At 37.0% G+C, this 14553-nt stretch overlaps 1 protein-coding gene across 22 annotated transcripts in view; it reads left to right on the top strand.

Annotated features, from left to right (window-relative positions):
• ROBO2 (roundabout guidance receptor 2) overlaps nucleotides 1–14553 on the top strand; it is a 798986-nt gene that overhangs the window by 766922 nt on the left and 17511 nt on the right. For all 22 annotated transcript variants that reach the window (XM_048214918.2, XM_044380689.3, XM_044380724.3 and 19 more), the window contains 2 exons: nucleotides 2274–2534; nucleotides 7034–7239. In XM_048214918.2, the coding sequence (XP_048070875.2) occupies nucleotides 2274–2534; nucleotides 7034–7239 (467 nt within the window). The remainder of the gene's footprint in view (nucleotides 1–2273; nucleotides 2535–7033; nucleotides 7240–14553) is intronic.

The raw sequence follows: 14553 nt of genomic DNA, 5'->3' as shown, positions 1-14553 counted from the left end.
CTTGTAATTATACAATATGTAGTCTTCTCAGATTGGCTTCTTTCACTTTCTTTTCATGGCTTGATGGTTCATTTCTTTTTAGCACTAAATAATTTTCTGTTATCTGGAGAAGCTTTGAATTTGGCCCGAGGGTGAATTTTGTCCCAGTTTATTTATCCATCACCCACTGAAGGACATCTTAGTTGCTTCCAAGTTTTGGCAATTATGAATAAAGCTGTTACAAACATCCGTGTATAGCTTTTTAAATAAATTCCATTTTAAACAAGATAAGTAAAGATACTTGAGTAAAAATATTCAAAAAATATTCAAGAATCGAAAATATTCAAAAAATATTCAAGAATCATCTGGGCATTTACAGGTCAGCTTTTGTAAGGGAGAAGATACACTATATACACCTGTAATATATATATATATATATATATATATATATATATATATATATATATATATATATATATATATATTACACTACAGTATAAAAGACATATATATATATTTTTTAAATATGCATTTGATTTTTAGTTTCTTTAATGAAATCTTCTATATACTAGATACTGTATTTGGTACTAGAAACGCAAAGTTGAGAATTACAGAGTTCTTGAATTTAAAGACCTCATAGAACAGTAAGAAAAAACAGAAACAAATAATCCCAATAGAAGTGCCTGGGTGGCTCAATTGGTTAAGCATCTACCTTCAGCTCAGCTCATGATCCCAGGGTCCTGGGATCGAGTCTCCCATCAATCTCCCTGCTTGGTGGAGAGCCTGCTTCTCCCTCACCCTCTGCCTGCTACTCCCCCTTGTGTACTCTCTCTCTCTCGTCTGTAAAATAAATAAATAAAATCTTAAAAAATAATAATAAAATCTTAAAAAATAATAATCCCAATAGAGTATGGGGAGTACCACAATATAAGTATTTTAGAGTTGTAATCAATTCCATAAGGCAGAGGCAGAGAAGACTTCACAAAACCGAGGACATTCGAATTGACCCGAAGAAAGAGCAGGAGCTCACAGGCAGATGATGCAAGAATAGTTATATATAGACCCAGAATTCAGAAAAAAATATACAGGAGGCTGATGTTGGGGAAATAGTGCGGATTTAAGCTAGAAAGATGGGCTGATCTGATGGGGGAAGGGTCTTTTAGTCCCTGCTAATGAATTTGAACTTTTTCTTATATTAGTGATAATCACTGAATAATTCAAAGCACAGGTGTGATGTGAATGAATATTTTAGAAATATAATCCCATTATCTGTATGGAAGATAGGTAAAAGAGATAAAGATGATGTCATAAGAGACCAGGAATGCCAATGGGCTAGTTCACATCAGAATGATTCTGATCTGTGATTATGGAAGTAGAGGTGAAGTAGGAGATTCAATAGATATTTAAGAAGTGGAATTTATGGGACAATTACATTCAATAATATTGTTTATTCTATCCTTAAGTCTCCTTTTAAAAGTACACTAGGATCTTTTTGGTTCATGAAAACAATAGTATATGGAGAAGATGTAAATAGAAATGCCACTGATGTTGTGTCACAATGAAAACTGTTTGGATTAATTTTCTATATTCCCTGACCAGAGTCCTTAAAAACATACTGTTTTTATAAATTATTATTTTCCTTTTTAATATGTATTTTATCAGGCTAGCTTTTGAACTTCTGTTTCATAGATTTTAGATGTCAAGATACAGGGAGGCATGAATTTCCACTGAGAAAATTAGAGAGCTAAAAGCATCAAAGGGCCATCGAATACATTTTGTAGCACAAAGTCTTAATGATTGACATGTCATATGGACTGAAAGGGTGGCATAGATCTAGAATAAGAGTAAGTAAAATTTTCAGACACTTCTTTGATGATCAATATTGGCGTATTCTGTTTGGTATACAAGGATGAACAGCAGAAGAAAGTAGTTAAATCTATAAGCACTAAATTAATTCATTAATTGTCTTTAATTAGCAATTTGGTTTTTCCACGTGAGTAACTTTGTTGGGAAGTTATTGCCTTTTGTAACTGTGGGGTAACAATTAGCTAATAAGATCTCCCAAGAATAAATTGAGATATTGAGATAGCAGATGTCATTATGATTAGAAATTAAGATAACAGCCAGGTGATTTACTGTGGGAGCACCGACAAATTGAAATCAGGACGAAATCAACTGAGAGAACATTGTGGGTGCTGTCGTTACCGTTGTGGTTGTCGTGTGTTGCCAGTATCATTGTGTGCATGTGTACGTGTGTATGTGTCAATATGCTTTTTTCTCTCATTAAATTTCAGATACGACAGTGATAGCTGGTGCCCGCCATTACCAGTACAAACATACTTACACCAGGGTATGGAAGATGAACTGGAAGAAGATGACGATCGTGTCCCAACCCCTCCTGTCCGAGGCGTGGCTTCTTCTCCTGCTATTTCCTTTGGACAGCAGTCCACTGCAACTCTTACTCCATCCCCTCGGGAAGAGATGCAGCCCATGCTGCAGGCTCACCTGGATGAGTTGACAAGAGCCTATCAGTTTGATATAGCCAAGCAAACATGGTAAATATTCTCGTTAGGTCAGGGGACCCAGGCCTTCAGCACAAGGATAAGGAAATGTTCTCTTACGATCAAGGCACAAGAAGTTCTCATAGAACTATGCAGCTGGGTTTAGAAGTGGTTTTGTGCAACTCATTAATCATCCAGATAAAGAAATTGGCTAAGGAAACATTAAGTAATTTGATCAAAGTCACAGAACTGGTTAAAGAGTAAACCGGAGCAAGAATTCAGATCTGCTGAATTTCAGGGTAAACGGCTTTTGGCTACACCAGAATCTTTTCTAATTTACAGGTTAGCTGCAATTAGCTTATCCTTGAACTCACTTCCAATGCCATAATAAAAGACTCCTTTTAGATTCTTCAAAGTGCCTGTGATTAATTCTGTATGTGGTTGTGAATATGTAAATGTAAGCTTCTGCAAATCACATATGGTCAGTGTCAGTTATTAAAAGATCCCTGGGCTGAATTAAATGAGACAGAAAAAAACCAGCAATATTAGTAGATGCATTAAAAAATAAAACCTAGAATAAACTACAAATCCCAAATTCCTTTTTTCTAATCAATCCACACCCTTTCCTGGGTAGAGATGGCAATCTACTTAGATATGCTGTGCAAGCATGGAAAGAATACAAATAGGACGAGATCTCACAATTTTGTACAAGTTTTTTCATGTGCTCTCTCTTCTCCCAAATAGTGACATATTAAGTCTGACTCTTGAAATCGCAATGACATACCTCTGATTATCTTCTATTGATTTCCATGATGTGCTTGATGTTAAATTTTTATGAAATAGAGTTTGCTTTTCTTTTTGATAGTTTTAGATACTAAGATAGTTGATAATGAGATAAATCTCATTCTCAGTGTTAATAAACTGTTTCTTTAAAAAATACAGCAAAAAGACAGTAAAACCAGGCCAATCATATAAAGCTTATTACGAACATAGGTTCTTTTCTTAGAACCAGAGGTTTCTAAGCACTTTTTTTTCTCAATCATCCGATGTTTTTTCAAAGGCCAAGGACAATCTGCTGTTAAACAGCATTCTTTTGCATTAGGCTGCTTCATAAAATACCACTATTTACCCTGGAGCCCACTGCTTTAAGAGCCAAAGGATTTCCTTCAGGTTAACTAATGCAAGCATGTACTTTAGTCATTTAAGGCACAGATTCTAGCTCAGGTGCTATCAAATTTGCCTGCATTTTGGAATCACCTGGATAACTTTACAATATAGTGATACCTATGTACCACCCCCAGATATTCCAGATTGCCTGGTCTGGTATTTTACTGAGGGCAGTTGTGGTTGGAACCACTGGCACTCTCACTACTTATCTGCTGTATGACAGTGAGCAACTTGCTTACCCTTTCTGTGCTTCCACCTCCCATTTGTGAAAGGCTGATGCTAATACCAATGAGCTCATATACGATGTGAGAGCATAGTCTCCAAGACCACCCTCAGTTCCAAGAATTCACTAGAAGGAGCCATAGAACTCACTGAATACCATGACACTGAAAGTTATGGTTTATTATATTAAAAAGATACAGATTAAAATCTGCCAAGAGACGAGATGCACAGGAAGGAGTGCAGGAAAGTTCCAAAGCTAGAACTTCCATTTGCCCTCTCCCAGTGGATTTGTGGATAGCATTACTTTCCGGCAACCACGTATGACAATATGCATGGAGTACTGACAACCAGGGAAGCTCATATGAACCTTGGGTTTCATGGTCTTTCTTGCAGCTTTGTCACAAAGACATGGTTGGCTGTCTGCATGGCTGACCTCGATCTTAGCCCCTCCAGAAGGCAAGCTGATACCATGTGACTGAAAGCCCCTACTGTAAATCACATTGTTAAACTTTCTGGAGAAGCCTAAGGTCTCCAGGTGAACAAAGACACTTCTATCAGATAGGACATTCTAGAACTTAGAGATTATCTCCCTGGAGCACATGGCAAAGGCCTAAGTTCTCTTTGGGCGAGGTCAAATTCTTTATTACACATCACAGTTTTTGTGAGAATTAAGTGAGTTCTGCCCGGCTCAGTTGGCAGAGCACACAGCTCTTGATTGCAAGGTTGTAAGTTCCAGCCCCATGCTGGATGTAGAAATTATTTAAAAATAAAATCTTTAAAAAAAAAAGTTAAATGAGTTTGCTCTTAAACAGGACCTAGTCCAGTATCTAGCTGTATTATAGCTGTGATTATTCAGAAGGGCTTGGGTTTCTACCTCAGTTGTTCACTGCTGTCTTTCCACTCTTAGAAGAGCACTCCCCTTAGTGTGTGTTGCATAGATATTGGCTACATGAGTGAACAAAGTAGTTCTCCACCTGCTCCAGGTACCCATGGGGCAAACCCTGTTTCTTTCACTGAGTATGTTTCTATGTAGCCCAACAATCCTCCAGGGTGTCATTAGCAGCGCCTTTTGTAAAAGTTATGAGCCTGTGTGTGCTCGCACAGGATCTTGCCCTTCAGGAACAGAATGCCCTCCCCATCTGAGCTGCACATCAACATCACAGGAAGAGCATTTTAAGAATGCTAATTCCCAGGCTCCACCTCCAGGGATTCTGTTCATATTGACCCATGTAGTGCATAGCACAGTGCTTGTCACTACAAGAGATTTATAAATGTTTTGCACCCTCTTCCTATTTCAGTTTATCTCCTACTCCTGCTGAAGTCAAGGAGTATATTTTATGCCTTAATGTATATTTGTTCCATTCAAGAGGTGTTAGCAATGATGTAAGACTGGAATGTCGGTTTCTTTGGTCCTTTCCAGGACAAAAGTGCACACCATTAGAGGAAAATGAATCATGTATGTAAATATCACCTTACATTCCCTTGCTTGTGACTTGACTCAGTCCATCCTTGATTCACAAACAGAATTTGAGACAAGATGTCATCAACACTCAAGATTTTCTGTATTGGTAGTGTAGAGACTTCCTGATTTTTGCATGAGCGAGCTATGATGAATGCCAGATAAGGGCTTGGGACCTCAGGTTCCTGATCTGTTAAATTAAAGATGTGGCTCTCAGAACTAACATCTTAGGGTTTTGTTTTCTTTTGTTTTGTCTTAACATTGAAAGATTTAGAATCTAGTTAACATTGGAGCTTTTTGCCAGTTCAAGAATGCAGTTGGGAGACTGATGTTAAACAAATTCCAGAAGAATGGAATATTTTCCCCAAAAATGCAAGTGTTAAAAATCATCTTGTATCTTTAATTCAAAAACTTAGGGTAAAAATGCCTAACAGTTGACTTACATGTGCCTTAAATAGACTCTTTTAAATACTTTGTATCGAGGCGAAAAGAAAAGACAATGTGTTAAGACATGTAGTATATTCACTCCTTAATGACAGTAACAAAACCATGACTTTCATACATATCATGGCATTTATAATTTACAAGAAACTCTTAAGTAGTCACAAAATGATTCAACTGAACCCCAATGTCCAGCTCCCCATTTTGCTAGCCCCGCTATTTGAAACTGCTGCTTAAATTGGAACTTCACTTTAACAGATTCTGAGACAAAGGGGATAGATAATACAAGTTCCGTCTACTTCATGAGGTGGAGATTAAAGTTATTCGTGCATTGCAAAGGGTATGCTTAGCATACCTCCCATTCCAAACGCTGAGAATGCTGAGATGAATCTTTTCTACATTTGAGGTATTTCAGACTTTGGTGCGTAAAACAAAGGCACAAATAAGTAGCTAGAACATAAAGGAGCCATTTCTACTTTAAACTGGCTTAAAGTGGAAACAACCACTCAGCCTGGTTCATGGGGGACTCGTAGGAGGAAAGCCAAGTAGGACAGGCAGTGTGCTTCTGGCTGGGAGAAGGGTTATTGGTATTAACCCTTCGTGTGACATTTTTTCTTCATGAAGGCCAGCAGGTCACATGGACTACACAGGCTGAGTAGAATTTTGACACTAAACTGTAAATAAAGTTATTATATTCTTTTGGGACCAAAAAAAAAAAAAAAAGAGGGGGGCTTTAAGCAGTTATTTGTGGCAAATATCCATATTCTCCTTTGGATGATTTATTTACACAAAAATGCTGGGTTTGTATTTTTTCTCCATATATTATCCCATAAATTCCAATGAAGAGTGTAACAGTCTATACTGTTGTTGTTTTGACTAGCCATGTATATACATAGCCCATTGTCTCTGCTGAAATGTAAAAAAGTACTGTAAGCTCCAAAATTAGTTAATAGAAAGCAAGAAGACAGGGCGCCTGGGTGGCTCAGTTGTTAAGTGTCTGCCTTCGGCTCAGAGCATGATCCCAGGGTCCTGGGATCGAGCCCCACGTCAGGCTCCCTGCTCTTTTGGGAGCCTGCTTCTTCCTCTCCCACTCCCCCTGCTTGTGTTCCCTCTCTCACTGGCTGTCTCTCTCTCTGTCAAATAAAGAAATAAAAGCTTTAAAAAAAAATAGCAAGAAGATAAAATGAGTCGCCATAACATGCTGTTTAATTTTAATTTTGTAGGATGTTAATGAATTCCCCTTTTTCCCCCATTTGAATTCCAGGCACGTTCAAAGCAATAATCAACCTCCACAGCCCCCGGTTCCACCATTAGGTTACATGTCCGGAGCCTTGATTTCCGATTTGGAAACAGATGTTCCAGATGATGATGCTGATGATGAGGAGGAAGCTTTAGAAATGCCCCGGCCCCTGAGAGCACTAGAGCAGACGCCCGGATCCAGTATGGACAATCTAGACAGCTCTGTGACAGGTAACAGAACTGACTTAATAGGAATAACTGACCTATTTATAACATTAAAATGCATCAAAAATCAAATACTTTCTTATGTAAGATTTATTCCACTCCAGCTATTTCTATAACATTTTAAATATGTTAATATTAAACACAAAATTCAAAAAGGATTTGGAAATACTTTGCTTTGCTGCAAAAATGATAAGAAAATTCATGAATTTTAAAAAGCTTTAAAGACATGAAAGAAAACTCAATTATATCCAGGGCTTTCATGAAAAGTTCACTCTACTGGGGAACCAAGTCTATTACATAAAAAACCTTGACTTTAGAAATGATATATTTTGTATATCAGGAGCAACATACAAAGTGAATGTAATCTTAAAACGCTTCTCGATATTTCACTCTGTAAAATCATTCACTGATGAAAATAAGCAAGTCTTCAGAATGAGCCTCTCTGAGGTTGCACAAGGCATTATTTTTGGAGTGGAGAAAATGTATAGCGAGATAAGCCGTACACTTACACATTTCATATCATCGGACTCAATAATCGCTCCTCTCCCAAGAAATATAGTTATTTTTGCCGTTTACTCCTCCAGCGTCCTCTGGCTTTGTTCACCATGTGAAAGGTTGCGGTCGCTACTCTCCTAGGATGATCCCAGAACTGCAACCTATTGCCAAGGATTTCAGTTTATCCCATTTTGTTGAAAAAACTTGAGTCCAAATGTGTACACAATCAATATGGAGAAACATAAAAATTTCCTCTTTCTATTCCAGTAGGCATCCCTTCTTTGACACATACACAAATGTCTCCTATAGGACTATAAAGACGTAATTACCACAAACGTAGATCTTGCCTTTGCATGGCATTGGGTCTTCTCAGAAAACCACCCATTTCTGTTATTTATCTTGATGATATCGTCTTCGTCCTTGGAGGCATTTACCACAGTCCCTCCCAACGCACACAGATTTTGCACTACGCGTTAGAGTTCAGCCAACGCTTTTGGGAACTTCTTTATGGCAGTGATGGAGAAGGATAAGGACCGATATGTTTCCTCCGTATGCCTTCCTGAATAACGCAATGTGTGATGCTTGAGTTCACTTTCTTTTTTGTTTTGCGTCTTCCCTGGGGGCTGTCTGCTTGCCAGGCTAATCAAGATTTAAGGACTGCAGATATACTGCTGTGATTTGAAATCCAGACCCAACTGAAGGTGGCAGAGCAAAAGTTTAAATCTTTGAATGCAGAGAGCTAACTTATTAGTGCACTATTATGTTAAGCCCCTTTGCCTGAATTTGTAGCATAATCTCCTTCAGGGTAAAATTCTGCATATTTTTGCATATCTCAGTAATGATACTGAACTCTTTTCCATTAGGAATGCAGTAAAAAATGCAATAATAACACAAAAATGGGCAGCTATAGCCTATGTAGTTCTTTTATTAAGTATCATAATGTCAGAGATGATAAATACATCTATAAATCAGGAGACTGCCATTTCGTACTTTTCCATGCTCACCTGTTAGGAACACGTACGTTAGGGTATTTAATGTGAATGTGGTTAAAACCGATCTGCCTTTCTCCTTGTAGTGAGTATACTGTTCATTCCAAATGAAGCTTTTATTGCTAAGAAAACAGTCTGTTTTCCTCCTTGAATTCACTGCTTACTTACTGCCGTGTATAAAAACCTCAGGGTGTTTAGGTATGTATTACATGATGAATTTACCCTATGAATAATACATCTTCTCAGTAAAGGAGTCGTACTTTATGAAAAGTAGCCAAAGAGGAAACCCTTTACTTTCTTTCTTTTTTTTTTTTGGCTCTGCGATAACTTTGTGGGGAAGATATGATCAAAGATTAATTTGTCCTCTAATACATAAGTATAATATAAGTAAATATAAATTAAGAGTAAATATATTTTCTCAAAAAAGTGTGTGTGTGTGTAGGAAGTGTGAGTAAGTGTATGGATGTGTATGTAAGAGAGTATAGATAGGGTTTGTGGTTATATCTGCATGTGAATGTATGCAGGAGTGTGTGTGTGTGTGCACACATGTACATGTATGTAGAGACGGCTCTGAGGTGAATATATGTACAGACCAAATGTTATGGAAATCAACATACTGATGTATATTATTCTAACGTGCTTATGTTTTCTTCAGACACTTAAAGCTAGTTTAATGGTGCTAAATGAGGTGGGCAATAAAACAGACACTGTTTCCATTGGCTTTTTATGTTTTTAAGATGCTAAGTGCCCACAGAGAGGATTCTGATCTTAGTGTAAATTACTTGGGGTTCTAAATTTGTGTGTGGTATGAGGAAATCAGGCATTACTTTCACCTAAATCGTCTGGTAGGGATTTTCATTTTCATGAAACTAATACCCATTTTTATTAAATGGCACAAACAGTTCTATTCCATTCCCTGAAACTCTAAAGCCCACCAGAATGATAGTCCAATGATAATACAGAGATGGGCTAATAAGCCTGTGTATGCAATTATTCAGGATTTTACTTGGATATATTACATTCCAACCCTTAACCCCATTAAGTAATATCAGCAGCTGATAAGGTGCAGAATCCATCTTTATAAAGAAATAATTATATTAATTCTCAACATTTTCATAACAACAGAGTAATTTGTGATAGACATCTTCAATTTTGAAGTAATGGTTTATGAATGGAAAAGCAAGAAAAGAGGGAAATATCTGTAGTTCCATATCCCATGACCTCATGTCTTAGCCTGGTTGGGCTGCTGTAACTAACCAAAGGCAGTAGACTGGGTGGCTTCAACAACAAGCATTTACTTCTCACACTTCTGGAGGTTGGGAAGTCCAAGATCAAGGGGCCGGGAGAGACAGCCATCTGTGTGCTGTGTTTTCACATGGCAGAGAGAGACAGAAAGCTCTCTGGTCCCTCTCTCTCTCTTTTTAAAAAAGATTTGACTTATTTATTTGACAGAGAGAGAGTGAGAAAGCCAGAGAGCCCAAGCAGGGGGAGTGGCAGAGGGAGAGGGAGAAGCAGGTTCCCACTGAGCAGGGAGCCCCACGTGGGGCTCCATCCCAGGACCCCGGGATTATGACCTAAGCCAAAGGTAGATGCTTAACTGACTGAGCCACCCAGGCACCCCTAGTCTCTTTTTATAAGGTCTCTGATCCCATCATGATGAACCCATATTCATGGCCTCATCTAAACCTAATTACCTCCCAAACACCCCACTTCCCTATACATTAGGGATTAGGGCTTCAACACATGGGTTTTAGGGAGAAATCAACATTTGGTTTCCAAAACTCAGTAATGTGGAAAATGTATTTGCAAACCTGCTATATTATATTTATTCCCACAACAAACATTTATCAGATGCCTATTCCTTCCAACCTGTTGACCAAGAATTTAGATATAATAATAATAATGATAATGATAATGTTATCAACAACAAGAATACTGGCTTGCACGTATAGAGCCCTTAGTAGGTACAAGGCACTCTCCTAAGCAGCCACCTGTTTTTCTGCTGTGGCTTTGTGAGCTAAGAATGTTTCCTACCTTTTTAAAGGATTCTAAGAAAACATGGAACAAACAAAAACGAAAAAGGACAGCAAAGCCTCAAATATAGCGTATCTGGCATTTTATAGAAAAGTTTGAAGATTTGTCCTAAAGTTTTTTTTTTTTATTTTTCAAGATTTTTATTTATTTATTCAACAGAGAGAGAGACAGCCAGCGAGAGAGGGAACACAAGCAGGGGGAGTGGGAGAGGAAGAAGCAGGCTCATAGTGGAGGAGCCTGATGTGGGGCTCGATCCCAGAACGCCGGGATCACGCCCTGAGCCGAAGGCAGATGCTCAACCGCTGTGCCACCCAGGCGCACCTGTCCTAAAGTTTTAACGTATATTAATTCACTTAACTATCACACCCTTTTTTAATTCTCATTTTATAGATAAGGAAATTGGGTCACAGAAGGGTTTAGTCTTTTTAAGTTTACCCACCTGATAAATGGCAGAAGAATTTTCAAAATAAATTGTTCTTACTCTTAAGATAAATTACCATGATCCCTTCTCGGGATATGCCCAACTTTTTTTTTTTTTTAAGTCTCTGAATTTAACATATTTGAAAAGAAAATGATTTCCTGGTCTATTACTTAACATATGGATCTCTGTCTCTGTCTCTCTGTCTCTCTTTCTTCCTTTCTGTGTGTATGCATGTGTGTGTGTACACATATGAATAAATATACACATATATACAACTACAGCATATAATTTTATCTCTGGAAACATTGGTCCTTAACCCCTATACGCTTAATCAAGATTTTTTAAAAAATCTTAATTTTTAGATGTAACTTTTTCATTTATTTACTTACATTTAGTTCTATATTCAGTTATAGTGACTCATGCTGTCAAAAATCAACTATATCAGCACTTTTTATAGGAAATCTCCTTTTTAATTTGATTTATACTATAATTTTAACCTATTTGGTTATAATAAAGTATAAAACTATCTTGATTATAGCACATCACACTCTGGGGCTAGAAAGTAAACACCCAGAGTTGTTTCAGTCTCCAGGAATATGCTTGCCGTATTTCCTGCTGAATGCCAAATCCGCCATCTTGGGGTAACAGGACAGGGAGAGGAGTTAATACTTCTTTCTCTATCTTCCATGATGGGAGTCCAGGGTAAATGTTTCCTGACTTTAATGACTCCACCACAGGAAAAAAGAAACAGAAGGCAGTGTGAGAGAGGACAGAAGAAAAATGTCCTGTACCTGGAGCCAAAATTCTAACTGCTTCACTGATCACAGAAAGTACAACGAAGAGTGCCATGAAGCGAAACGAATAAAAGTTTCCTTAACTGCTGGACCCCACATAAATACTAGGGCTGAAAAGGAAATCATGGCTTTATATTTTCCGTATTTTATGTCTTTGGAGGTTTTTACTGGAACTCCCAAACCAGATCGTTTTGAAAACAATAAAACCTGGCAGCCTCACTACCGTCCTCGACCACACAGCTTTTAGAGAATTGGCCACTTAGAAGTGTGACCTGATGCCTTGCTTTTGTTGCACAAACTTAAGGAAAATATTTTAGAATTAGATAATATATTATATTACCTAATATATTCTATTATATAAAATATGAGAATTTCAGAGATAAGTCTACAAATAATTAAATCCTGTTCTGAGACTACTTCAACAGCTGTGATGTATTTAAAAAGAAATTAAGCGTATACTTCAGAATTTAACAGATAAAAGGGGAATAGCATATATTCAATTTTATCTGAGTGGGACAAGTTAACAGGTGCCATATGTCCCAAGAAAGAAATTTTGTAATGACTTATTTTGCTTTTCATACATATTACACATTCTTTCCCTCTAAGGAATGTAGGGGGAATCGTTGCATATTCAATATGTTTGAGTGAAAGAAGGATTTCTAAAGATTAGACGTGTTTTTCTACATTTATGCAGAGGTCAGTATCTGGATTGATTTGTCCAAAGACACTTATAGCTGAAGATTTTATTTAACAGATATTTAGACTGATTGCACTTAATAGGAAGAGTTCCTGGATTAAATATTGGCTGAAAAAATGAGGGACAGCTAGTTTTTGTATCTCATAAAAATGGTAATGCAACAATTAGCAGGGTCATATTATAAAGCACAGACTTTACTCTAGCTTAATGGATCTAAGGATAAGCATTTATCAGCAAGGAAGGATTTAGCATAAAGCGGCATGTAAATGAATTGATGACTGATCATAAATTAATTTTAGTGCTGAAGATGTAATAGAGACACAGCAAGATGCCACTTTATCATGGTATTTTACTGCTCAGTAACGTTTGAGCAACAACTTAATGTCCTATATGCAGTTCTTCTTTAATAGCTTGAATAAATTTGAGATTTTTTTGGCCTTTCAGCAACTTTAAACCTGAGAAATTTCCAAAGATTGAAAATGTAAACACAAATAAATTTGGCTATGTGACATAAATTCATTTTTCATTAAATGTTTAATATGTATTGATGATGTTTGGGGCTATAACATGTCAAATTGGTATGGATTGCTTATAATTTGTAAAGAATCTCTACCTGAACTTATTCACTAGGTGTTCATTTTAAATTTTTATGTTTCTATTTACATTTGTGAAAGAAAACCAGTTATCCCCAAACTTGCTTACTTTCTAATTCATGAATCAGTGTGTTTCTTTCCTTCCTATCATTGTCTTCTTTTTTTGTAATGGTTTACACAAATGTTCAGATCATTCTTGATGCTTAAATCTAAAGAAAGAACAAAAATGGTAGCCACAGAGAGGTGAAATCAATGATTGCTAAATAAATGTAACAATTTTACAACATGGAAGATATTTAATGTATGTTATATACTTTTTTCTTCATGGTGTATTGCAAATTTTCTTTTAAAATATTCCCCACAAATACACCCATTCCATAGATCATACTTAAATATAGATGAGTGGCTATCAAAGACAAAGAGTGAGGGACAAAGAGGAAAGAAATTTTATTGCCTTCTTTTTTTTGTCTCCTTCTTGCCCTCCATTTTGAAGGTGAACTCAACTATACTAAACCCCGACGGCACTTGCCTCTCTTTTGCTTGGGGTAATGAGGCTTCCTGTTGCCCACCGAGGCCAAACCTGTATAGCATGTGTCTCTTCAACTTTGAAGTCATCTATCTAGTTTCTTAGCTCTTAGAGTAGCAAAGAAAACATTTCTTTCTATATTGATCAAAACCTATTTGAGGCCTTGTCTTCCATGCTACTTCCTCTTCTCATGGAAAGAAAAAAGAAAGCACCAAAGAAACCTTCATGAATAACTGAGATTTCTGAGGTCTTGGCAAGGAGCATTAACAATGGAGATAGTCAGAGCAAAGACACAAAGGCTGGGAAGTAGCATGTGTTTAGGGGCTGGCAAACTTGTAAGTTGAAATCTGCATGTGAAGGACTCACTACCACAGGAGGTAGAAAGGGTGTTTTTGAAAAAACCTAACCTTTTTTTTTTTTTTTTTTAAAGCTAACTCTGTTAAGAGATGTCACTGAGTGGCATTTCTTTAGTGACACTGCTGTGGCATAAGATTTTTCCTACTTTTTCAGGTTCAGAGACTGTATTTGTCAAAATGATAAATCCTGAAGCTCGAACCACACAGCTAGCCAACTTGAACACGAAAAAAAAAAAAAAAGACCCAATTATTTCTTGGCTGGTTATAGTGGAGAAAAGAGAATTAAAACAAACAAAAATGGGCAAAGTACATTAAAATAGATGGTTGAGTGTGGGTGGAGAATTCAGGGGGAAAAAAATCAAATCGCCACTTCATATAACATTATTTTCTTGAATTAGATATTGACAAATGTTAA

The sequence above is a fragment of the Ursus arctos genome, unplaced genomic scaffold (genome assembly GCF_023065955.2).
Source record: "Ursus arctos isolate Adak ecotype North America unplaced genomic scaffold, UrsArc2.0 scaffold_4, whole genome shotgun sequence".
In the NCBI taxonomy this organism is placed as follows: Eukaryota; Metazoa; Chordata; class Mammalia; order Carnivora; family Ursidae; genus Ursus; species Ursus arctos.
Note: the sequence above shows the minus strand (reverse complement) of the source record. Positions and strands in the feature narration are given on the sequence as shown.